A 27,609-nucleotide genomic window follows, 5' to 3' on the forward strand; every position below is an offset into this window, starting at 1 on the left:
ACACGACTTTTGTTGTATGTGAGGCGAGGGAAAGCGGGCCGTAAAGCTTTGTTTACCCAACTTTAAAAAATCCACAGCCTTGTAAATGTTGTCAGATGGCCGATGCCAGTGTCTTTCAGCTTAATACTACCTATATTAAATAGTTTAAATATTTCATAAGGGCGGTTTTTAGAGCGAGGGAGGGGAAATCGTTAGCTGCGGTAAAGTTTCATTAACTGGTCCCCATTTCGCTGCGAGGCAAACTCATCTCCTCTTATTGTAATAAAACAATCTCTCTCTCTCTCTGGGTGCTGCTCTCCACTCATCTTCCTCTCTCTACCGCCTCTCTCCTTCTCTTTTACATCATAATAATACACTACATCCCCTTTAAATGCACTATTACTTACCGCTGCCTTTTCATATTGTAACATCACGGGCACTTTAGCGACAATATAAAAGCGTGTCATTCATTATTCAGAGGCAGCCGGCCTCGTCCCCCTTTTAAAAAGTCAGGCGCGCTGCTGAAATTGATAACGGCGAAGAGACGCGCAATAAAAACGCAGCCCCCGGGTACCGAGCTGCAGCCCAGACCCCCGATTATGCAGATCAAGTGGTAATTTCTCAAACAAATCGCACTCTTTCACTCTTTTGTTGTCGTTTCTTTTTGGACTTTTGGAATCAGGGTGTCAGCTTTTATATTGCCTGTGGAAAAAAAACGAGGATTGATGTGCAACTTAATTGTTCGTGCGAGCTGCGGGCTTTTCAGAAACTGTATCCAAATATTTTGGTCTAAACGAGATAACCCCAAGGCCGCTTTGCAAAGGTGTGTGTGTGTGTGTGTGTGTGTGTGTGTTCTTTTAAGTGGACTCTTGGTATCAATTATTTTTGTACCTTTCCTGCTGTAATCATGAAGCAATGAAAAGGTTCGACACTGTATTCAGCGTTCAGACCATCAATAAATTCATAAGGGCAGGAGACTGGCTGGGGCTTCTCCTGGCGTGTCTTGGATAACCGGTGTCACGGTGGTATCCCGGCAGGTCAGGGCTAATGTGTCATAATCACTCATAATCATTGGATTACACCGGATTACTAACACCCAACATCTGCAAGCAGTGGGACCCCCGTCTGCTCTGTACAGGCTGGAGGGACTGCCCTCACTCTGCAGACGAGTATAAACGCAATAATTATTCATTTTCACGAAGCAATTATTCAGTTGTGGCCGAGCTATGAGTCATCCTCAAATAGTAGCCAAGCAATTGTTATAAATCAATTAAGTCAATTTATATATGCTATGGGTTTTTTTCCCCATTCATAATTACTGTTGGGGAATTATTTTTTTGCGAATGTCATCAAGAGAAACATAAAAATGTCCAGAAAGATGACAGCTATAACAGACCAATTCTCCCCCATCAAAAGCCACCGGTGAGCTCACATATGGCAGGGTGAAGCAGCCAACACTCAGAGTCTGTCCATATTGCCAAACAAACACCTCGGGCCTTGTCCCATCTCATATTGCTTATTGCTAAGACTTTATTGTGAAGGGTGAGATGCAGATCCTTTTTAAAATATATATTAGTCTACCGTATACCACAGCATCTTTACATTTCCGTTTGCTTTTGTGGCGTATGACCTCACGAATTACAATTTTATCATTTTTATTTTATTTTATTGTAAGATTTGTATGCAGTTTAGCATTATCACTTGAATTCACGCTGCTTTATCTTAAATAATGGAGTGTCACAAAAACACCAGTGGACTGACAATAAAGGCCTGGATACAATTTTAACAAGGACACAGCATAACCTATATACTAACATTTAAAGTACAGGCCTAGAACGATGATTACTCAACAGCTTGAACATATATACACATTATAAAAAGCCTACAAATATAAACCTCATTGTCAATGAATGAATATGTTGGCCATTGGTTTGTTAACGGACTGTAATGTGATACTCTAAAAAGCCACCTGCCGCATCCAAACCCGACACGCATTTGTCTGTCCCAGAGACAAGTTAGTGAAAATGAGATTATCCGGTCACTTTGGGCGCCTGCTACATTGAATCTGAGCGGTTAGCAGCTTCCAGAGCCCGGACACTTTATCTGAAGTAGCCCATGGCCGTCCCTTGTCAGGTCATTTAATGTGGCACTGGCTATCAGGAACAAATAAGGCCGCGTAAAGCTGTGCCAAGCTCAATAGGTGCTGGTGATTCACTGCCAATGTTCAATAAGGCTGCTGTCCTTTTATTTTAAAGAGATGCGCGATGGGTTCCATGTCATGTGAACTGGATGTGCGTAATTACGCACCGGGAAACATTATTACCATGGCTTTATCATTTCTATTCTGTTTCAGTTATCTCACTATATGTGCCATAATTAATAAAATAAACTGGTGAAATGCATCATTAAGTGTTCTGCAGGGATTTTATATTATTTTTCTATAACTAGACATCAAACCAACATGAATAAATCAGAATATGACCGTACTGCGTTTGGTTATAAGGGGTGAACATATAAGGATTTAAATCTGATGTATTATGAATATTTTTAAATTCTTTATTTCACCTTAAAATTGCAACATTTTTAACAGCTGAACAGTAAACGCCACAGTGCAGGCAGTGCACATTTAAAGGACTGAAATTAAAGAGGAAAATAAATGGAGGCTGACATTTTCTCCTTTTGGTCTCTCTTTTATAACATATCTGTGATAAATAGTCTTCAGGTTATAAAGCTTTCCCTAATAGCTTTCAACCAGCTTTCGTGTGAACTTATTATTCCCGTGCATTCCACATGTGTCAAATGACACAGACTGAAGAGGTGACACAGACAGCAAGAGGACAAATGACGCGCACTTTGTGTCTAGCCTGAAAAGTGGTAATGCGCAGAAGTATCAATTCATCAGACACTATAAGGTGGCTAAAAAAGTTTTCCCAACCGATATCATTTGTCACCAAAACTTATAAACCCGTTCATGGTGAATACATTTACGGGGTCGTGCGGAACACTGACAGATGACTGTCACAACACCATTTGGTTGATATTATAAAATATTAGTCGTTCGTCACCAAACGGCTTGGAAGAACATTTTTCTTCCGTGATCCCTGCTGCGATTTTTTTTACATATGCCACATAAATTTCCATGAAGTTGTCGCTGGCTCTTTACTCTTCATTATAATGATAGAAAAAAACGACAACATCCAATACTGACTCACTCTGAAGACACGAAGATGCCATTTCTTTCCGTATATGTATAACAAGCTGACGCCCGTGGTTATGGGAAATCTTGATTATTGTGCCAAATCCTGGGCCTACCCCCATTAACATTCAATCAGTCATTCTGCTGCCAGCCAATGAAAGGTGGAGAAGGATGGAGGAGGACGGAGCTGCTAGACGGAGCGTTTTGACGCGCTGAGAGGAGGACAGAGCGTCACATCTCTCCAAACGCCCATCAAACTTTCACCACAGCCTGTAAAGAGGACCCAGTCCTCTGAAAGAGGCCTGTTAAGAGACAACGAGGACACGCTGGATTCTGGGAGGACGATTGGACAGCGATGGAGACACTACTGGCGATGACTTTTGGTACAGTTTGACCCTGCTGTGAATCCCACTGAAAACACCCTGTTCAGTTTTTTTTTTGTCCTTTTCGCGACTGAGCTACGGGAATGGAGCAAGCACCCAGCGCGCCGAGCCCTCCTCCCAAACCGGCCCATCACGAGCCCATCAGCTTCGGCATCGACCAGATCCTGGGAGCCGGTACAGAGCCAGAAAACGGGCGCACGGCTGGAAGACAAAGTGGATCAGATTTAAGCAGCGGGGACGGTTATTACAGTTTAGGAAGCCCGACCGGGGCCAGCGCGCCCTCTTACACCGCGCTGTCTATCTCTCTCTCCGGTATAATGCCTCCGGTGGAGACTTCAGGTTCATACGGGGAGAGCAGGAGTCTGGGCAGCCGTGGAGTGATTCGAGTCCCGGCCCACAGACCGGTGGCAGCCCCGGGACCCCCAGCCCCCGTCCAGGGCGCTGTTCCCGGGTTTGGAGGACTGTGCTTCCCCTGGATAGGGAACAGGTTCGCCAAGGACAGAATATCAGGTAGGCCAGCTGTTCGACCTAATGGGTTCCCTCATAAATATTTTATTATATTTAAAACGTTAGTAACTGCTGCTGGAGCAGTTAAAACAACAAACACCTGTGCCATATATTTGTAAAGGCTATTTACAGCAAACTGAAATGTTTCACTTAATTATTTAAATGGATTAACGAGGATGAAATCATACAACAGTTTGTAGTTTAAATATTTTTAAACTTGTGTATATTAGGCCTGTATATACAGATTAATATTAAACGCCTTGTATCAGTGTGACTTCACTCATGTTTTTACGATTTCCATATTTCATTTCTACATAACAAAATAAGCAAAACAAGTAATGTACAATCACAGTTACTGTTTCTGTGCTTTGTTTTTAAGAACCAAACAGCAACAACATGGTCCTGTCATAATGCTGTAGTGAAAATGAACAATATATGTTATTAATGGGCTAAATGGAGGCTAAATAAGAATAAGACAAGCTATTACGCTGACAAATAGTTTAGCCTTCTCCATAAATTATAGAAAAAATCTTAAACATGACAATCATCAATAATAAAGGGTGTAATGTGTTCTCTGTATTTAACAAAAAAAATTAAAGTAAGTTTAGGTGTAGAATTAAAGATGATACAAGTTGATTTAAAACATTTTATCTCACGTGCAGCCTGTTTTTATTAAAGACTAAGAGGAGCCTTTATTGACAAAGGCCTATAACACGGTATGTAAAGAAAAGATAAACAGGCCAACAGGCCTGCTGTTATATCTGTAATTAGCAGGGTCGACATTATCTGTTAAATCCCAAACAACTTTAATATGAGTGTTTATTGATTTTTATAACTGTATTGTTTCCAATACTTTGGGCAGACTCATATTTCACAATTAATTTCACCTCACATATTTCACATGTGGCCTACACAGTCTAAATAGGGAATTCTTGTCAAACAGGGCAGATATCTGTGATATATGGTCTTGAATTTCCATACAGAGTGGGGAGTGAATTAGTCTGTTTGGTGCTGTATGAAATCTCGTCTTCCACTCACCGGTGTGTGTCTCTCTTCCCTGCAGCCGCTCTTGTGCCGTTCGCCGTTACACGGCGGATAGGACACCCGTACCAGAACCGGACGCCTCCCAAACGGAAAAAGCCCCGCACGTCCTTCTCCAGAGTTCAGATCTGCGAGCTGGAGAAACGCTTCCACCGGCAGAAGTACCTGGCCAGCGCCGAGCGGGCAGCTCTGGCCAAGAGTCTGAAGATGACAGACGCACAGGTCAAAACCTGGTTTCAGAACCGCAGGACCAAGTGGAGGTTGGTATGACATTCCATATTCATATCAAAGTTACTTACATTTATGACCGCATTCCATCACACCTCCACCCTGAGAAAACACGGATAATGGTAATGTGGCCTTCTTCCACAAAGAGTTTCATCCGCCACAGGCGTCCTGTTCAAACACCAAACTTCCCTCGTTTAGCGGATGACCCCGCGCGTAATTTCCTGTTAATTGACCCCGAGGAGTGGGAACAAAAAACTAAAGGATGAAAACTAACAGCAACAAATTTTTAAAAAACAGCTTTGATATAATTTTACTTTATTTTTCTCTTCAGTACAAATACATTTTAGGTAGAACCTGTACATCGTGCGATATTAATTAGCCCCAAATTATTATTATTATTATTTTTAAATCTCCAAAATGTAACGTTTACCACATATTGCAAGAAGTCAACGACATTTTTGTTTGTTTGTTTGTTTGTTTTGTTTTGTTTTGTTAATTCCTCTTCCTTTAGTCAAATCTTTTCATCCCTGCATCGCTCTGTAGAAATATTTTTATTTTTATTCCAACAATTCACTGCTGTATTTTTTTATGAGGCCTATGAATTTAATGACAATTTTTTTTCTATTCTTTAATCTTGTGTAACCTCACTTTTTATTTATTAATAATGAATCTAATCTCATGTTAAAATTCTTCTCCTGCCTTCTTTCAGGAGACAGACAGCCGAGGAGAGGGAGGCGGAGCGTCAGCAGGCCAATCGCCTCATCCTGCAGCTGCAGCAGTCCGCCCTCCAGAAGTCCCTCAGCGAATCAGCGGTGTCGGATCCACTGTGCGCCCATAACTCCTCCCTGTATGCCCTGCAGAACCTCCAACCCTGGGCCGAGGACAGGGAATAGAGACCAAACACCAGGCTGCAATCAATAAGCATCATCTATTACCCCTGGGAGGATAAATAAATTAAATTAGGCCTACATGAGGACAGTAGGACTTACTTCGATCCATACAATGGAGAAAAAATTATGTTGGACCAGAAAAACTGAAGAGTGGGCCACAGCCATTAGAGTGGATGGTTGTGAAACTGGACCTGAAATGATGGTGAGTGAATGACGCCTGTCTTGAAGCAGAAACTGAACTTTCTTGGACTAAATCTTGCAACTCTGTACCTGGGAACAATGAGACTTTTCAAATTGAAAGAGGAGCTGAAACAGAACTTGTCATTAAAAATTCTTGTCACCCTGTGATTGTCCTCTTATGCTTGTACTTATTCTGTTTATTAGAATAAGAGGGAGAGAGAAATTTAGCCTACAGACCTGAAGGAGGTAATGAATTTTCCACAGTGAGACACAACATGATTGAACATTTTGTAAAGGTGTTTTCTCCTTATTCTGAAACAAACATCCTTTGCCTCACTTTGAAAGAGTTAGCTCTGTTTTATTAGGGGAGGAACAGCAGCCAAACACTCCACCACCTATACAATAGTTTACTTACATAAAATGTGTCAGCCAGTTTTAAAAAAAATCTCTTGCTCGGTTTTATCAAAATATAAAAGAAAAATGCAGATAAAATCTGGCTATTTCAATTAAATTATTCTGGTGCTTCAACCTTTTTCAAATCTCATTCATAGATTTACTCACTCCACTACAAGCACCTGTACATACACAGGTGGGATGCACCAGAGTAGCCCTCAAAAATGATGCCCAAATGTTGCATTATGGGAAAACTGCTATTGTGAGCAGTAATAAAAGGAAAATAAATGTCAGGATTAGTGGGGAGAGAGGTGAAAAAGAGGCTGTAAGATGGGTAATAAAGGGAGTGATGCATGTCCAGTGATGGTGGTGAAGTTTTTTCATATGCACATTATCATGCTTTATTTGAGGGGCCGTATCCTTTGGGATAGAGTCACAGATGTACAACCCCTTTTTGTACTTTCATTGTATATGTGTAAATAACAGTATAAACTGTTAGTGTGATCCTTTTTGCTCATGCTCTTTATGATGCACCATAAAAATGATTTCAAGCTTTTCAGACACAATAATTAGAATCTATTAAAAAAAAAAAGCAACAAGGTAAAATATAGCAGACATGAATTCATTTTGTTTCTTGAAAAGTTTATTGATAAATATAATGATTTTATACAATATTTCAATACACACATTATTTCATTCTGACAGTTGTGAGCTGTCTGTGTGTCTGTATGCCTGTCTATCTGTTTGTCTTCCTGTCTGTCAGTCTGCCTGGACGTATGTCTGGGTACATTTGAGATGAGCTGCAGCAAATCTCAGCCAGGATTTTTATTACACGATTGGTGGCACAGTGAGTGGGCATGACAGCAAATCATTTATAAATCTGTGTTTTTGTCCTGCTCAATCTTCAAAACGATGGCTCTTGTTTGAATCATGGCTTCCATTCCTTCAGAATCAGTGAAAAGGTCTTTGCTCTCATCTTCTGCCTTATTCTCTCATCTTTGTCTTCCCCTATTCTTTCCACCATCATCCCCTCCTTCTAGCTCCCCTCGTCTGTCTCTCCCTCACAGTGAAAGGTTGGTCGCTCTGAGTCGACATTTTCAACAGACAGAATTGACGACGAAACTCTCCTCTGTAGCCGAAACGCGGTCAGTTTAGCTGGACTCGTTGTTGTGTTTCCAAGATGAAGCTAGGATAAACGACACTTTAATATTTAGGCAAAAAAAAACAACAAAAAACCCCCAAAAAAACAACAATTTTACAACAGGACACCACACACACACACACACACACACACACACACACACACGCACACACACACACACACACACTTAGACGCATGCAGATCCCTGTATCACTCTGCATCTGTACTGCAGTAAACCTCTAGGTAGACTCTATTTAACAATGAATGCCAGGTAGAATAATTAGGCTACAGTTATATCCAATTTGACAGAAAGACGAGACGGATAGTCAGAATCAGAGACACACAGACGGACACGGATGATTCCAGACAGCGAGAAGAAGCCACAAATACCAGAGTTAAATATCTACAGTCGAGTCGTTACAACATTGAAACACTGACTGACACCACTGGAACACACATAGTAGGAGTAACGAGGGCTTTATGGGGACTGTTGTAAAACTGCCACAAGACGCAAGCTGGCTGCGGTCGCGCTCAGCTGTGCAAACCTTTACAGGCCTGTGTCTGAAAAACGGATGAGGTGGCTCTGTGAGATGCTACGCCCAGGCCTGGCCTCCCAAATATCACCATTTAGAGCAAGAAGATGACTGTGTTGCCACTAAGTTTCGTATGGCACATATATGTTAGATATGCCGTAGGCCTCTTGGCTTGCATGCTTCACAATATTGCTTATGTTTGTTGTATTGACACAGAAGTTCATGATGAAAGCAGCTATTATTTAAGCCTCTAATGCACAAAGTATGCATTTGTTTGATCTCACTGCCAAGCTGCTTTTAGGAAATACCAGTCCTCATAACGTGGTTCAATTAACATATTTCAGAAAAGGATTTGACCAAATGTGAAAGAATCCGTATTTACATGATGGCATGAAGTACACACTGTCCAACATGACGGTAACCGTAACAACAGCAACAATCGAGGGAGATGGAGACGAGATGAATGGTCACAGAAAGGTCAAATGACGTGTTTTATTCTGAAGGACATTTTCCAAAAACCAGTGATGGTTTGTCGCCATGGATTTGTTACAGCAAGACACCTCCCATGAAGTTTTGCGGCAACCGTCACACACAAAGCAACAAGCTCTTTGTATCGTTTCAATTGCAAGCTATGCGGTTCCTTTTCTTGTGCATGTTCATCTCTCCTTCTCCCTCCCTTCTTTCTTCTCTTTTCTCAATCTCCATGCTTTCGTCTATAGCGCCGTCTCCCTCTTCTTTGTTGTCTAGATGACGTTTTCAAAGAGCTGCAGAGACCGCATGATGTTTTCATCCTGTGCAAAGAAGATGGGAAATTAAGAAGCATACTGTGAGGAGAAAAACATCTAACCATCATCATTTAATTCAGTTCAACAGCCACTAGGGGGCACTGGAAGTCCAAAAATGGAGACAGTATGAAAATGTCAGTAATCTCTCTCCAAAGGCAAACAAGAAATATAATAAAAAGGTTAAAAAAAAAAAAAACCTGCGGAGGAGGAGAAAATAAGGTCTTTTTGAGCAATGAAGTTGAGTTGTAAGTTACCAAGCCATCATTCATTTTAGCATTTATACATGTGCTGTGAAAAAGGCCTTCTGCAAAGTGAAAGGGTTTATGCAACAGAGAAGAGAACTTAAAGAAAGAACCAAGTACCTCTTGACAAGAAAGGATGAATTCATCAAGAGTGACCACGCCGTCTCTGTTTTTGTCCATTTTCTGTGGAGAGACACACACACGCATGAAGCCATTTGTGCTGTGTGTATGCGACAATATTAAGATATTTATTCAAAGGTAGGAACGCATGATGCACACTGCTTTAAAATCAGTAGCTTTTGCTGAGAGATTATTGTCAGTCTTTTCCCCATATTCACTGCTGTGATTGTCCTGTAAAGATCACCAGCCAGTTAGTGTGATGTCTTTTCTTGTAATTAGTTTTTTTCTCTTTTATTTGCTGTTTAACCAAGGTGCCCATCATTACTCATGCTAATGGTTGGTTATTTCTTTTTTTTCTTTTTTCTTTTTTTTTTGCTGATAACGGAAATATAAAGCATGTAGTGTTTGACTGATCCATCCTTGTTCAGTCAGTCATTGATGTTTGTGTTGTTGGGTTTAGCTTTGATGTAATAAAAGACTCAGATTTCTTTACCTGAAAGAAGGCATCCACATGCTGTCTGGGTGCGTCAGTTTTCAAGACAGGGTAAGTGTATTTCCCCATCATGTCGTATATCGCTCTGACAATGTCTGTCATCTCCTATGAGACAGAAAAGAGATGCATACAATGAGACATGATTAATAAAAAAAACAAACAGTGCACATAACCACAAATGTAAAAAAAAAAAAATGAAGACACGCGCAGGTACACAAACACACACCTCTTTGTTGATGTATCCATCTCTGTTGATATCATAGAGGTTAAATGTCCACTGGAGCTTCTCAGTGACAGTGCCCCTCAGCAGGATGGACAGAGCTGTCACAAAGTCCTGGAGAGAAAAAAAAAAACAGAGGCAGAATGAGCAACTGAAAATTTAGAGATATAGAAGAGACGTCTTCAAACCCTGAGCATCAACGTACAGAAAAGTGGAAATGAATGAGTAAAACAAACCTCGAACTTTATGGAGCCGGTGTGTGCTGCGTCAAACGCGTTGAACAGGTAGTGTGCGTAGGTGCTGGCATCTGCAGGAGAAGAAGAAAAAGTTTGCAGACTGGGTAGAAACAATACAGAGACAGGTATAGACACGTTACATTACAACACACACACACACACACACACACACACACACACACACACACACACACACACACACACTCTCTCTCTCTGTACCTCCATGTGGGAAGAACTGGGAGTATATTTGCTTGAAAGTTTCCTCATTTACAACGCCACTTGGACACTCCTGGAAAGAGAGGGAGACAAAGGGAAGAGGGAGTGAGGAGAACATATAAATAAAATACACAAACCAACCCCATTGGTCGGTCAAACAGGTGGACAGAGACTGTGGAGGGTGTGATTAAATGAATGAAAGGAACAAACAAAGTTAACTGGAGATTGGATACTGAGTAGGCGGCTATATGTGAGGAAATTAGCACAATTGAATAACTTTTAATTTGGACTAGTTTAATTGCTGGTAACTAGAATACTACACTGTCTCATCTGACCAAAGTACAACTGACTGCAGTTGCAAATTCGGACCTTTTGTCCAGCGTGACATGGAATCTTATAGCTGCTAAACTGGCAAAAAAAACTATCAATATCATCCATGTGTCGCTGATAAATGACATATTATATTCTTAAGTATATTCAAAAAGTTAAAAAAAGAAATTGTAAGGCCGACAAGAGCAAAATGATCAACGAAAAAACATACTACTGCTAATAATAATACAATATGATAATAAAAACACACTAATAAGAGGGTCAGAAAATAGGAGATCAGGTCTGATTCTCAACCAAATGTATTTTGTTCCCCAGTGAAATCAAAACCTTTACATACTGTTTCTTATGCAAAAATAAATATACTCTGGTTCATTTAAACTCCAATGATTCATATTTCAGAATTCTTGAGTGGGGTTTTCTTTATTCTTAAAGCCAACCTCTTGGTTTGCTTGTTTCTATCCGTCTGATCGACATACATATCTCTCAAAAAACTGAAAACCTGTTTTCTGTGGCACTTTCACACTGACTTACATTCTTGAAGCCCCTGTAGAGCACTTGGAGCTCTCTTTTGCTGAAGTTGGTTTGAGCCTCTAGCTGGTCCAGGCCCTCTGGTCGATGGCACACCATGGTCATCTCCAAGTCATCATCAGCTTTATCTGAAGAAACAAACACAAAAACAAAGGGGAAAAAAAGAAACCACTATCATTTAACATGACCTCCAAGAGGGAGAGAAAGTAGCAACTGGACATATAAAAAAGGGAAAGGGGACACATTGCCTCAGTGAACTAATGTGCACACGTCAAGTTTTAACTACATTGAAATCTTTCTGAAAAGGCAGGTTGATATAAATTGTGACCAAAAAAGAGAAGGAGAGGAGAGGATGAGAGATGGAGGTGCAGAGAGGTAGAGGTCAGTCCAACAGCCCCATTTTCCTCCTCTCACCGGCCCTATCATTAACAACTCATTACTCTCCTCGCCGTAGGGGAGGGGAGAGAGGACAAACCACTGACTCTGGTACAACACACACACACACACACACACACACACACACGCACACACACAAAAAGTGTCTATAGGTGAACATGACGGTATAAAAGCAAGACACTCTCCTTTTCTCTCTCAGACACTCATCTACACATTTACTTGAGCGCAATAATCCCCAAAGCAATCTACAATGTAATAATTATGCATACTGTTATAATCGTGCATAATTTAACAGTTATAGTAATAAAAATCTGAATATGATAAAGTGGTCAGAATGTGCAGTAGTAAAATACTGGACCAAAAAGAAAAGAAAAAAAAGAAAAGAAACTTACTTGTGGTTAAGTGATAAGATGCCATGTTTTATGAAGGCCATTTCAGAATAATGATTGTCCATCACTCATCTGTGCTAGCCTGTCCATAGATACATCTAATAATAATAATAAATAAATAATAAATTAATTTAATATGAGGAGGACAGACTGTTGGCCTCTCTGGCAGATACATGACATTGGTGTGACGAGTCGTGACTGCCGCCTGTGTAGACCTCTAATTACTTGTAAGAGCCGACTTCCCATCCAAAGGGCTGAATGGAGATCAAGTACAATTTCCTCTGTCATTTAGCATTTAAATACTAATTACGATCGTCACGCCAGTCCAGAGAACTGTCCAGATTTACAACAGCTTACTTCAAAATCCTTAAATCGGTAAACTTGATTATTGCACTGTCATCTGAGAAAATTTTGGCAGACATTGGTTTGAATGGGAGCTGGTACAGTCACAGGTTCTTTTAAGGGCTCCTCTTCTGCTTTAATTGAGTGTCACAAGGGTGCAAGGTTCACTGTGTCCTTGGCAATCCACATTTTGAAACATCAACAGTCTTGAAATAGAAACATTTTTATATGTGTGGAAAGACCATTAGTGCTTTGTGAAGCTTCATTACACCAATACCTCTTCAGTTCCATTCTAGCAATGAATCATGGGTACCAGGTCGGCATTTTTACTGTGCAAAGCAAAGACAGCTTCATCTCACTGCTAAATTAAACCTCACCATTTTAGACGGAGTATCCAGCGTTCTCATTTAATACATCAGCAGACTTTTTCGTGCACAGAAGTGCTGCCATCACGGTTTAGGAGCCAAAAGTGGGTTTGAATTAAAGTGTCAATTATGATGTTCAAATGTGGCACTGTGGCGTCATTTTACTTGTTGCGATCATGATGCGAACATATTACAAAACAAAACACAACTCATTTAAAAATGTAATAGTCAACGGAAATTACAATAATTCATTTTGTTACCCAGCAAGAGCTTATTGCATCGTGGCTGCTAATTTTCTCTTATATGGAGCGTTATTACTTTATGACTTTGTACAACTTATTGAGTTGCTAAGCAGTCTCGCTTTATATCTTGCTTTCTCCTACCTCACCCTGTTTAACGCACACACACAGGGAGAGAGAGAGAGAGAGAGAGAGAGAGAGGGAGGCCCTGAAGGCCATTTCTTTCATCACTCAGGCAGTTCAGTTTCTCAGTGGTCATACTGTATGCTGCATAACCACACACACACACACACACACACACACACACACACACACACACACACACACACACACACACACAACACACACACCAAAACAAGTGTGATGCACATGCACATATTCTTGTAAATGCATTCAAAACACAGATTCTAATGTGGTGCTCTTACACCGTCACTGTAACCTTCAGGCGTCTGTCTATTGATACACCCACACAGCAGAGTGTTCGTGCACCTATAGAGTTAAAGAACATAGACTCCTCTGAAAGGCGTCACCGAGACTCTATTGTTCTTGTGAAAACCCTGATGGCACCTGCACAGTCATCATCACACTCTATGCTTATAATAAAAACTAACACAGCACAAGACATCCCATCTCACAGAGCAACTGTACCTCTAAAAAAAAAAAAAAAGAAAAAGTCATCAGACATTTTTAAGCAGTAGAATATTTACTGTATTATGGCAGCGTTATGTCTATAGATATAATAAGACTGCATTATGATGGAAAACATGTAAAACACCTAAGTTAATATAAGTATGTGAGAGTCAGGATTAGTTAGTCTTCAGGTTTAAATTTGTTCTCTACACTGTCGCTCGGTGAATTATAAAAATTGAACTCATGATCAAGGAGAAGAGACAGTTTCAGCCTCTTCACTGTCAGAAAACTATTATTTTGTCTCAAAAGTCACTAATTTCTTCCTCTTGTGGTAAAAGCCAATTAGCAGCTAAAACAAAATGTTATTTATGAATTCAGCTTCCCTGTATAATAGGATAAAGTATATACAGTTTAGAATGCAAAATTATGCAACATAACCTAAATTGAGCACATTATAATAAAACTATGAAGAAATATGCTGAAATTACCACTGGTCATTAGAAAGTACAACATATTCTGTTCAGGCAGACAAACTTCAGCAACTTTAGATTTGTGAATCTCTACATACAGACCATAACAAAGGTGAAGTAAAGTGTTGAACACAAGTCATTACCCTTGTTACTTCTTATTACTTATTATACACTGTCACTGTTAATATGCCGAGTTTTTTCATGGGTTTCACTTATTTTTTTTTGCAGTATTAGGTTCAGCTAGGTATAAGTTTCCATCATTTTTTGTATTATTTGTATATATGGCATCAGTCATTGTAGCAGTAGAAATGCCAGTGTTTGAGTGTGACAGCAGTAGACAAACAGATGTATTGGACAGCTGGGTATTGCAGGTTTAAAATATAAAAAGCAACAAAGGAAGAAATGTACAATCCCTCTCCAGCAGGCATGTTAGGAGTAGTTATGACAATAGAGAACTTGATTGTGAATCTCCACCAATACTGAACAGCTGAACAGCCCGCAGCATCAACATTTACAGTTTGTTTATTAAAATTTTGATTTTTTGACTTTCTGAACAAGTAGCAGGTGAGTCCCACATACCAAACATCTCCTCCCTGAGTAAACCAAACCTTTTCTTTGTTTTGTTTTTTAAATAACTCGCTGACAGAGAGACAACAGTGAAAAAAAACAAAATAATTCCTCTTAAATTTGCTGGTTTGGTTAGTGCTGGATTACAGTGATAGTAGTTGTAGTACTCACTCACCCTCCACAGTGATGACTCCCAGTAGGTGCAGCATTTTGATGGCCCCACAGCACAGCAGAATGATAGCTATTGCTTGTAAGCTGTTCTCACTCTGTTCCTCTCTTTCCATTTTGATTAATTCTTTCCTCCCGCTGGCCTTGGTTTATCGCTTCAACCCACCTCTTATTCCATCATTTCACCATGTACAACTAGACTCTGCCTGCAGTGGCCTATTGTTTCTCTATACGTCTCCTCTTGTGCCTGTTAACTTTCTATTCATGCCGCTTTCTCCTACAGTGAGATCAGCGCTCACCTGCCTCTCTCTATCTCTGTCTTTTTATCCCCCCGTCTCTCTGTTCCCTGGGGCATCTCCCTCTCCTGACCTTCGCTCCATCCCACTAACCCCCCCCACCCACCCCATCCCAACTCCACTCCCCCCTCTGTGTTATAGCCATTGTGTCCTTCACTCTTTGGGAACAGTGCTTTAACTCGAGGGTCCGACCTGAGCACATTGTGATACGCTCACCTTCTGCTGTGCGACCGTATGCGTTTGTTTCATGATTGTGCGTGTGCATGTGTGAATGTGTGTTCATGAGCAGATCAGCACTTGATTAATTGTCCCCATTAAGACACACAGACATCCCCCAACAACAGAAGGCTTAATTTACCACAAAGTGACTTTTCTCGCTGAACGTGCCCAAGTCCTTGGATATGACTTACTCTACAGTATAAACAACGCTTTAGCTAAAGCAGTAATTATGAATACAGCTGGTGAGACGACAGGATCCATCATAATCTGCACTGTGAGCTGTATATTAACTTAATATTGGAGCGTGTCTGATTGAGCGGAGCACAGGGAACTATATAACCTGCTACAATCTGAGTGCACCAGCAGGGGGCAGCAGTAACTAACACAGAGACCGCTAGTGTGTGTCAAGGCCACTAATGAAGATGTGTTGTACATTTCATTGCATGTGTTATGACAGATTTAGCTGATGCATTTAGTCATATAGTGATAACGCTTATAAAATTCACAATGATATAAACATGGAATATTTTCTGTACTATCCGTGTACTGTGACCAGCTCACACTCATTAATGTGAATGTAAAAAGAAGCTGTGGTTGCCCAACGAGCTGAGGTGCAGCCGCTGACTTGCAGACTGCAGGGGGCTCTGCTGTATCAAGAGGTTTCCAGCAGAGTTGTCAATTGCAGGTTTGCTTTATTTACTGTTCTGGAATTAAAGCAGCAGGTCTGTGTAAAATTAAATTAAGGGGCAAGAGTAGCATTTAATTTAATTTGCAAGACATTTAAAAGATGCTCAGTAGTGTAAACATCACTTCTTAAGGATGACTGAGTCTATATCGTGTTCATTCAAGTGATCAACCTTGAGATGTCTCTTACTGTCAGCAACTGGCAGCATTTATCCGATATTACACAAGTGCTGTAGGACATCATTAAAAATACTAAAGGAAAACATCAAAGGAAACCTGCAGAGGTTTATATTTTATTAAACACTATGTATTTCTACAGCTGTATTATGGATCAGATCAAACTTGGTATCAGCAGGTAGTTGATATTAAAGGTCTCAGATTGGAATCTGGAGCAAAAAAAAAAAAAATCTAATGTAAAGATCTATTTGCCTGTGATCTGCTAATAACAAGTACCGCCTGTGTAGCCAAAGACTGATATAGACTGAAAAACAATGAGCCACAAAGTTGCACTGGGTGAGATGCTCCTTCACTACACTTAACACGCCTGCTGTTCTTTATCCCACATACATGTTCTATCACTGTAAATACTCACTGGTGCTAAAATGTGTATTAGTCCACAGCAGAAAGCAGTCTCCAACCATTAACTCTTGTTTGAGTAACACATTCTTCAAACTCCAGGGCCCAGCTGTTTTAGAAAATGACTGGGCCTTTTTTTAAATTTAAAAATCTAAAAAGATTTCTGAGCTGTTCTTTCAACAGGAACAAATGGGCTTATAGCTGACTGCCATGGATAAAACTGAAATGTGGGAGGAAAACAATGTCAGTTATGTTCTTTTTATTTGTTGATATAATAAAAAATATTAAGAAAAGTGTGGCTGATGCTGTCCTCCCAGCCTCACTGCTAAGGAAGGATTCTGTTTTCTTTATTTTTTTTAAATGTGGATGTTAGAGAGGGGTGTTAAGATGAATACAGTAAGAATACATTGTAAGTAAAGCTCCAAGTGCAAGACATTCTGCTGCAGGAAACAACCTTAAAAAAATAAGATCAGCTCTTTAACATACCGAGAACGGCAGTATTATCTATATCTAGTTAGTAAAACTTCACTGTACAAAGTTTTTATTGCTAACAGGTGAGATCTAAAAACTTGCATGAATCATGTTGCAAAACTGAACTGAATCTGCAAAATTAGCAGGTTAGGAAAACCTAAATAAACCCAACCTAAAAAGCAACCTCAAGCGCTTCACTTCCATCTGTTACACAAGCTATTATGAGCTGTGGAGTCTGACAGTGACCAAAAGCCTGAACCCTTTTTCTTTCAGAGCTTGTTTGGAGTATTAAGTGGTGGCCCGAACTGTCAGTAAAGAAAGACTGCCTGTCACTCTCCCCAGCCAGCACCCTGTCACAAAAAAATACCTCTTACATCAAAGCACACACACTTCCTCCAGCCCAGAAACAGGATTTAACTCTTAGCTCTCTCCCTAACTACTGCTGGCTCGTGTATTTAATGTTAGCTCTCATTTCTCCTCCATCTCTTCCTTTCTTCCGTTGCCCACTGAATCCTCCTTTCGCCTCCACTTCTTATCTCTCTCACTCTGCCAATCTCTTCTCTCACTCTGCCACTCTATCTCTGCCATGCTCTCTCTTTCCTTCTCATACTGTGTCCTGTAATCCTTGCCAGAGAGTGTGTCATTTGCATAATCTGAATTAGGATAATCTGCTGTCCTGGCGGCAATGGAGAGGCCTCGCTCTCACCGGCCTCTTTAACGGCGGAGAGCGCTCTCCAAGAAAGTGGCAATTCCATTGGCCATGAACTCCCGGGAGGTGTGGAGGAAAGCATCTTAAAAATAGATTTCAGCTGCAGCAGTCCTGTTTACACATAACCACATAATCACCTTCCGCTGTGTGAATTTAAGATCTCGTTCATTGTTTTTCACCGTCAATATCCAAGTCAGTGGACACGGGGGCCAATCTGACTGGCCTTTGGGTGGTTCACTGAAAGTCCAGCAACTCGTTCCGGTTGAAAACACACACACACACGTGGAGAAATACATGCATCCAGTCACAGACCCTCAAACAAGCCAAACATGAACACATTATTTCAAGGGTCATAGAGGTTTTAAAGCACCCGTGTGCACATAACTGTATACAATCCCAATCTTGCATCCTCACACCCACACACACGTACACATCCGTTTGTTTACTAATCTTTAGCCTGTGAAGGAGGACCGAAGTGATGGAAGGTGTTTGCGGAATTGCAGTGTGGTGTGTTCGTGTTTACATACAGGAGAAACACATATACACACACACACACAGAAATCAACGTAATGCCTCTTCCTCACATATTAGCGTGCCACTCCTGATTATGATTGGGAAGAGTGAGTCAAATACAGCTCATTCACACACAAATAGCAGCGTGCCAACATAGATTTTTGAGTAAATACATGTCTGGACTTGAACTGAATCTGCAGAAATTCACACAAATGCACATAAACACACACACACACACACACACAGGAAGGCGCACACACTCTCCTGGAAGCCAAGAGAAGAGAATGATGAGATGACTTAATAAGCACTCACACCAGCTAATGGGAGCGTGGGTGATGGAGAAAAGGAGCAAATGAGAGAAAGAATGGAGGCATAAAAGAGACAGGAGAGAGAGAGAGGGAGGTATGGAGATGAGGGTGCCAGGAGCAGATTGTGGATATGGAATGTAAGAGTGTGATGGGGAAAAATGAGAACAAAGTAAGATAAAGAGAAACAAGCGTGGAGAGGGAAAGCAGCGGGTTGAAAAGGAAAAGATGTGGAAGGTGGAAGGGTGGGGAGGAGCGGCAGCAGAAAGCAAGAGAAAAGCAAGACAAGAGGAGAAGCAGAGGAGTGACAGAAAAGGGAAGGCGAGAGGAAGATTGAGACAACATTTCTGCAGGGAGTGAGAAAGACAGGCAGAGATATAGGGACTGAAAAGAAATGAAAAATGCACAAGGGAGGGGAGAAAAATGCCAGGTGAAATTTTTTTCTCGAGAGATGAGTTGTCAGAGGCCACCACAACAGAAGAGGAAGAAAATAGCAGCTATCCTGCCAGACAGAACCAGGCAGACAAGACAACAGGTAGGAGAAAACTCCCACCAAAGAGAGCCTGTCACACAAGAACAAGAACACTTGACAGAAAATAAAGCAAGTTCAGAGAACAACAAGCAGCCTTGATGAAAACAGACAGTCCAGACAAGCAGGCATGCAAATATTCAGGCAGGAGCAAGATGCATGCACGGGGAGGCTTTTTTCTTTTTTTTTTTTTTCTTTTTTCTTTCAGAGCACAGTGATAAGCTCGTGCTCAGAGGATCAATCATGCAGGAATCTAATCTTGCAATATTACAGCCATGCACCGTCTCTCTCTCACTGTTGCAGTCAGTGTCGCGATCCTGGATAACAAGTTATCTGTAAGACCGTAGAATAGGCGGCTGCACACATACAAGCCCCGCTGCACTAATCCTGCATACAGCGAACATGTCAGAGCAGGAGAAAGAGAGAGGCGCTTAAGTACCACAACACAACACCAGAATTACAAACGACCTCCAAATAGCTCCAGCTCTACAACCCATTCTTTTATGTTTTTTCTCTTTCAGGGAATTTGTGGAGGTAAAAAGGCTTGTTTTTATTTGCAGGAAGAGCCAAATTTCACACGTTTGCACAACGTGAATGCATCTACAACCACCTCATTATTCAAAATAGCAACAAATTTACGCCTTGCCTTTTTAACACCCTTGGGGAAAGGTGTTTGTTTGAGCTTGTGGGAGGAAAAAAAAAAAAAAAGGTTATTCATAAGATGAAATGAGCCATATGCACTCACTTGGAAAATGTCCTGTATGGTCTAATTTGCTCTGAAAAACCAATAATAGCCTGCCTCAACAAATAAGTTTAAATGACTGCACACTATTAATAGGGGATATTTTCACTCTGGCACCAGGCTCCTGCTCTGCGTGCTCATTCACTGGAGAAGCCAGTTTAGATTTGTTAGATTTATATACATTTGGTTTACAGGATTTCATTAGAATGAGTAACGAGGAAGCAAAACATTTCTCAGAGGCAACAGGTCTTCTTAAAAAGAAAAAAAAAGAAAGACCTCCATCCTCGCTTCATCTGCATATTTGCATCTCTCACTGTCTTGCTCTTTCACATGGCTTTGACTTACTTAGGAATACCCCCAATCTCATCAAGCCCCCCCTCACACACACACACACACACACATACCCCCACCCACACCCCTCCAACCCCGCCCACCCCAAAACTGACATCTTTTGTTGCCATGGCTACCATGCTTCCAAGGTAACAGCAAGACGGAAAAGCAGTGTGTGAGCAGAGTGACAAATACCTTCGACATGTGTGTGTTTACCAGCATCGATGCTCGACACAAGCATACTGAAGCGCACACACCCACACACACACACGCCCACACACACACACACATACACACACACACACAAGCAGACTCAGATATAGTCAAAGACGCCGTCTCTTACTTTCCTCCCTCGGTTGACTCCGTCATAAAAGATAAGCTCAACAGCAATCACATGGGTGCGTGCACACACACACACACACACATATACACACACACATATACACACACACACACACACACACACACACACACTGTCGCAGTCAAACTTTGTTTTAAAAAGATTCTCTTTTTCCTCTGGGAACACCTGTTGGTCTCTCTCTCTTTCTCACTTGGTCTATCTCTATCGCTCTCTCTCTCACACACACACTACAGACCATATGCTCTCTTTCTCCGTCTGTATTTTAACTCAAATACCAGCAGTTATTAATCCTTGCTCTGCAGCTTGCGTATGTGAGCTGTATATTTGTACTGGAGTGTCTGTGTAAGGGACAGTAAGAACACACTGTTTGGAAAGTTTCACTGTCCATATGTGTGTATGCATGCAGCCTATGTATGTGTGTGTGTGTGAAAGAGAAAGCATACATTGTGGTTATGTTTTTGTTTATACAGTTGGGTGCAAAAATATAAGACCATTTTCCCCTTCACTACTGAAAGAGGTGTATATATATATATATATATATATATATGTATGTGTGTGTGTGTGTGCGGGCGCATGTGTGAGGGCTTGCGTATGCATGCGCATGTTTGTTTGTGTGTGAATTCCCTCACCCCTGGACGGCCTCCTCTGCTTGGTCTGCATGGTCAGCGTACCCACCACAGCCCCCATGTTTGCCGTCGTCGTCGTGGAAACAAGCGCGTCTGTATGCTGAAGTCTCTATCTCTTTGTCACGTGTTTGAACGGCTAGAACACACACACACTCCCTCGCCCTCTTTCCTCTCCTCATCCTCCTCTCCTCCTCTCTCGGTGGCAGCTCTCGGCAGAAACCCTCTTTCTATCATCCCTCCTTTCATGCTCTCTCACTCCATCTCACAGTGCTGCTCCTCCTCTCTCTCTCTCTCTCTCTCTCTCTCTCTCTCTCTCCCCTTTTTCTCCCCACACTCTCCCACTCTCTATCTCCCTCCCTCCCATTTCGTTGTTTTTCATTAGGGGTTGTAGCCTCCCACCCTCCCTCTCTCTCTCTCGCTCTCTCTCTCTCTCCCTCCCACCTTCACCGCAAGCCAAGAGCCCGAGTGGAGCATCAGTGATTCACTATGAAATCGCAGGATGTTGATTCACTAAATTATAAATTAATATGAGTCTACCCATTGATTTGTAGAGGATAACACTCTGTGAATCACTCTGGAAAAAAACCAACAAACATGCCCTGTTACATATTCACACCTAAACGCATCTGTTTTCCTCTGATGGAGGGAAAATATGCAAATAGATACAAATATTGACTGGAAAGGTAAATATGAATCATGGTGTGAAAGGAAAACATGTGACAACAATTAGGAAGAGCGTCACTTCCGTTTTTTTTTTTTCTTTCAAAATCACGGTTTGTTCTTGAAAAGGCCACTTCAATCCAGCAACACCTCCACTCACTCCATCCATCATTCCTGTTCATTCACCCATAATACCCCCACATACACACAAACAGGGATGGATAAAGGACAGAATGTCTGTGGTGGCAGATCGGCTCCCAGGGCAGGAAGGAAGGCTTAAAGTCAAGCATGTAAGAAAAGAGAGAGAGATTAAAAGCAGGAAGAGGCAAGGAATGAGAAGAATGAGATATTTAATCGGGTAGAAATTGAGGGATCAAGACAAGTGTCAGATAATACTGCAGGAGCGTGTATGCGCTTGTCTGGAAGAGCTATATACACATACACGCACACGCACACACATCAGAGGAAATCACATTTTAATTACAGCCCGATCAATATAAACAAGGTATACAGACCGACAAGATGAGAGTACAAAGAGACAAATTGGAAGACAGCTACAGATGACAAAGTACGATATATGTGCTCTGCTTGTTCAACATGCAAACACTGCACATAGAAAACATGGATGCAGCAGCAGAAAAAGATTCTTTCCTGCACTCAAAAATTCCCTCAGGTAAATATATATTGAACATAACGTTGAACAGCGCTTCGGTTGCTCCTGAAAATGATGCATGTGTCAGCATAAGTTTTCATTAGTCAATTTGGAGAACCGACATGTTGTCCTTTTATATCAAGCTGCTATTATATAATGCTTCTGCATCTGCTGAGAGTATAGGCCACTTTCTGTCAGCTGATGGTGAACTATGATTATGAATTGTTAGGAAGCCATATGGAAACATAGAGTTTGGTGAGTAAAAACAATCTGCTTCGGTGAAAACGCGCTCATGAATGCTCAGATATGTGTGTGTGTGTTTTTTTTTTTTTGCGAGACAGAATGGACAGCAGTGGGGAGTCATGATTTCACCCTACCCACACACACGTGCTTACACACACAGAGAAGCACACATATGTACACACACATCCACCAACCGTGAGCAGAACGAATGGCTGATCATATGATGAGGTCTCTGTGGACTGGTGGCATCCAAACAGCATGCAGCACAGTGGAGCAAGACCATTCCCTGCTACACACACACACACACACACACACACACACACACACAGCTCCTCTCAACTTGCTCACAATGCTTGTGCCTATAGGAATTTATAGGCTATCAAAATGATTTCTTCGCTTGCTCCCTGCTTCATCTTTAGCCCTAAACCATATCTATCCATCTCTCTCCACCCTCTTATCTATGAATTTGTCTCCAGGCATATGCCCTATGCCTTTATCTAGCCATCTCTCCCTATAAATCTCTGGGTGCACGAATCAGCCTGGTGCTCCTGTTGCTTCAAACACTGTTCCCGGCTTGTCTCAATTCCCCATCCCTCTCAATCTCCATCGGGTCTCTGACAGACCCGTTTCCACACACTGACAGAAATATTTCTCCTTCTGGTAATCATTTCAAAGTCTGTCTGTAGAGCAGAGAGAGCAAGAGGTTGGAGTGAGTGTGTGTTTGTTTTTGTGTTTGTATGTAAAATATTGCTGCCAAAATTGCCTGGTGTTTCCCTGCAGGCATGTGAGTGAATGGCTGCAGACTGTTTTACAAGACCCCCGTCACACTTTTAAGGAAAGAGAAAATAAGACACAGGAGAGGAGGAAAAAAACAGCAAAAGTAGGAAGAGGTGGGAGGGTATGGAGGAAGGGAAAAGAAGCAAAGGCAAAGATGGAAACATATTTGACAATGAATGAAGAAGGATGAGGAGGAGGAAACACACCAGGAAAGCTTCCAGCGGGAGATTAGAGAGCGATGCAGAGAGTGAAAGAAAGAGAAAGAAGTGGATAACAAGAGCCAGGAGAGTGGGCGAGTGGCATCGCAAGAAAAGAAGGCGGAGGAGAGAGCGAGTGGGACATGCAAGCAAACACAACATTTTCTGAGAATTGGATGGAAGGACAAAGACATGTGTAAGAGAAAATGAAACTCTAAAGATCTTGATTAAGATTAAAACGCTGGGTGGAAGCTTTAGAAAATCAGCTCAGCTCTTCCAAGCTGCACATTCAGACCAACCACAGTGCTAACCTACAGGCCTGTATAAGCATAAGAAGTCACTCTTTACCTCCTGAAAGATCCATCCTAACAGTTATAGACCATGAATCTATCGCACTCCTGTATGACAGTCTTGTCGGCACACAAGGCTTTGCAATTACTCATCAGGGGCAACGTAGCTTTGGACAGGGATGGAACATGTCTATTAGCAAAATCAATACTAATATCTAGCGCTGTCCAAATGACTTCTCACACAGACATTTCTCTGTATCTTTATTAGTGGACGCACGCTGAGCCTCTTGCCGGCTCTCATCACATTATGAAAAAAGGGAATAATTAAAAGAGCCTGCGCTATTGATCTGTCATCATCTAGGGACAGCAGGGAAAGAGAAAAAGAGGGATGGAGGGGGTAAGCAGGGACATAGATAAGTGGAGAGAGTGAGAAATAATGATGAAAGACGGTAGGACTAGGAGTGGGAGAAGAAGCAGGAGATAAAGTTTGAATGAGAGATGGAGAGTGATTAAAGAGAGAATCAATGAAAAAGGCTAAAGAGAGAAAGGGGGGCCTGGGTAAAGGGAAGAGAGCTATCTTCCCCTTCGACATGGTTTTTGCTTGACCGTTGTTCTCGCAGCTACCTACATTGACAGGACGCCGTCGTAAACACACACACACACGCTGCCAGAGCAAGGAGCAACAGGAAAACACTCTTCATGATTCAGTTGGTTGTCTAAAGAGTGTTTCAGAGAGATTCAAGGAGCAACAGAAAGAACTGCGATTGATGTGCACCTCCTGGAGTGATACAAATACTAACCTACAGCTATAAATGATCGCACACAGTGCAATAGGGCTGAAACGATTAGTTGATTAATCCAGTAATCTATTGACAGAAAATTAATGAACTATTTTGGTAACTGATAACGTGTGTTGAACATTTTTCAAGCTAAACTTGCAAATATTTAAAAATGTAACCAGTTCGAGCTTCCCCAATGAGAGGACTTGAAGCTTTTCTACATCACATGTGATTGTAAACTGAATGTTTGGACTTTGGCCTAATTTTTGGATCAAACATCAGTGTTAATACACTATGTTAGCATCAAAGAAATCATAAAGAAGATTTATTTTTCTTTTTTTTGACATTTCTAAGACAAAACAATTAATCGATTAATCAAAGAAAAACTGTCCCATCCATCTATAATGAAAACAATCAGTTAAACAAATGCAGACTCGACTGCAAACTCGTTGTCATTTAGTATTTGTTTGTTGGACATGGGAAGAGATGAAGATACAGTATCTGTCAAGTGCATGACACAACTGTGAACCATGAGTCACGGACCTGATGCTCATACAGGCACATCGATACATCATGCATTATTTACAGCAAAACCAAGAGCACACACACATACTCACACACCCATGCTTCCATGGAGTCAGATGACACACTTTTTGACAGTCGAACAATCAGTGTGTTATTTCCAGTGTCAGATTGTTCTGCAACAACATTTTGAAACACAAACAGCAGCAGCAGCGGAGTGAAACAGACACACATAAGCATTCTGTTGCGTATGTGAATGTCAGTGAAAGCAGTGATAAATGTCCCCCATTTCTTATTTTTCCTTACAGATTCACCAGGGGTTTTTTATTTAGCGGATAATTGAAGCTGTTCATCTTGCCTCTGTCCTTCCTTCACAGTGCAACAGCTTTTTATTTCTCAGAGGTCACAAACCAAACTCAGGGATGTAGATGTGCTTGGTGACAGGCGATCCCCTCAGTAATACATTATTTATCATTTAAAAATAAAAACTGATTGGTCTGTGTGACATTAGCAGATTAGCTTTTTTTTTTCTCTTATTCTGCTGCCCCATTTAAAAGGAAAAAAAAAATGATTTTTTTTTTTTTTTAATCAAACATGAAACAGTTCCTGTAGGGCTTAATTAGTGTAATGAATATGTAGATAGAAATTACTTATTTATTGTGTTTGTTAACCCTCCACCCCCTCATCAAAACCCACCCAACTTGTGGCAAAAGTGTAAGTCAAAGAAATCGAATTAACCTTGAATTTATGACTGCTTCTACTCGGCTGTTTTCAGAAAAGGAAATATATTTCAATGCCTCTTTTTGTTTTACTTAATTGATAAGTAAAACTTCAGTCTATATTCTCAAATGGACTGCTTGTTTTTCCTGTATTTGAGTCCAGTAACCATTGTGATTTCAATTCAAATTACTGTGACTGAGATTCCAGTTTGTTATTGTGCTTGAGGTGTAAAAAGCTATAGTGGCAACATGTACAGTTTACTCTACATGAATCTCATTTCAACTGTCACATTAATTTAGCTCAAGTGATGTGCGTCACTGCTAACAGAACTGTGCATACAGGCCAAACCATATAGTCAGAGCTAAGTAGCTATCTATATTCATCATCTGCATTTCTCTCATTGGCTCCAATATTACAAAGGCCTGAAGGCAAGCACGGGGCTGAGCTGTCTACGGAGATAAATTGCATAGAAACTGTTGTTTATCTTTGAAGAACTGAGTAAAGCCGTTGCCTGCAAATATTATGCAAATAAAGCATCTTTATTTATACAGTATATTGATTTTTTATTTAATAAAATGCTCATGTGGGTTTAATTTGCAACACTGAAAGATCAAACACCGACAGAGGATCCTAAATGACGGGCAAGATTTTTTTAAATGGAAATGATGGTTCCAGTGAATATATGCACTGCATAGCGTAAAAGAAATGTGACATATGAGGTTGTAATATCACAACTCTATCATTACACGCTCATATTCAGTCACACACAAACACACACATGCTTCAGGCATGGGATTAACCAGATACCCATTTTCATGTTGCCATGTGCCTAATAAAGCTCTTTAGCTGTCCTAATTGGCCCTTTTGGTGCACTTCTTTTGATGTGCAGGGATGAGAGAGAGGGGTGGAAACTGTAAAGCCTATTTAAGAAAACTGGGTTCCTGTCCGCTCTTCAGCCCTGTGGAAAATGGAAACATAGAGCCAAATGCGCTTGTTCTCCAGAAGATCCGCGTACACTCAGTCACACATGCACAAACAGACATCTATTTACATTCATTCTGCTGGCCCCAAACTAAGACTCCACATGATTAGTGAGGCTTCAAACAGTTGGAGTGATCTTTGAGTAGGACAAGGCTATGCTCTGTGCAAAAACTCAGAACACAAAGAGATGTGAGGGTTGGAGAGAGCGAAAGAGACAGAA

The 27,609-nt window shown here is 41.1% G+C and overlaps 2 protein-coding genes across 5 annotated transcripts in view; one reads left to right on the plus strand and one right to left on the minus strand.

The window, feature by feature from the left end:
- Positions 1–3,403: 3,403 nt before the first annotated feature.
- On the plus strand, positions 3,404–7,380 carry tlx3 (T-cell leukemia homeobox 3). The gene is made up of 3 exons (XM_022759918.1): positions 3,404–4,068; positions 5,129–5,366; positions 6,044–7,380. The coding sequence occupies exons 1-3, from the start codon at positions 3,642–3,644 to the stop codon at positions 6,225–6,227; spliced, it is 849 nt and encodes a 282-aa protein (XP_022615639.1). The 5' UTR covers positions 3,404–3,641; the 3' UTR covers positions 6,228–7,380.
- A 712-nt stretch (positions 7,381–8,092) lies between these two features.
- kcnip1 (potassium voltage-gated channel interacting protein 1) overlaps positions 8,093–27,609 on the minus strand; it is a 38,515-nt gene continuing 18,998 nt past the window's right edge. For 3 of the 4 annotated variants that reach the window (XM_022759919.1, XM_022759922.1, XM_022759921.1), the window contains exons 2-8: positions 11,645–11,769; positions 10,787–10,856; positions 10,568–10,638; positions 10,338–10,445; positions 10,112–10,216; positions 9,619–9,681; positions 8,093–9,262 (exon numbers count right to left, since the gene is read on the minus strand). In XM_022759919.1, coding sequence (XP_022615640.1) covers positions 9,215–9,262; positions 9,619–9,681; positions 10,112–10,216; positions 10,338–10,445; positions 10,568–10,638; positions 10,787–10,856; positions 11,645–11,769 — 590 coding nt within the window. In that variant the 3' untranslated portion in view covers positions 8,093–9,214. Of the gene's footprint in view, positions 9,263–9,618; positions 9,682–10,111; positions 10,217–10,337; positions 10,446–10,567; positions 10,639–10,786; positions 10,857–11,644; positions 11,770–21,571; positions 21,726–27,609 lie in introns of those variants that run through there. The other variant, XM_022759920.1, reaches the window with a different exon arrangement.

The sequence above is a fragment of the Seriola dumerili genome, unplaced genomic scaffold (assembly GCF_002260705.1).
Source record: "Seriola dumerili isolate Sdu_G_001 unplaced genomic scaffold, Sdu_1.0 BDQW01000331.1, whole genome shotgun sequence".
In the NCBI taxonomy this organism is placed as follows: Eukaryota; Metazoa; Chordata; class Actinopteri; order Carangiformes; family Carangidae; genus Seriola; species Seriola dumerili.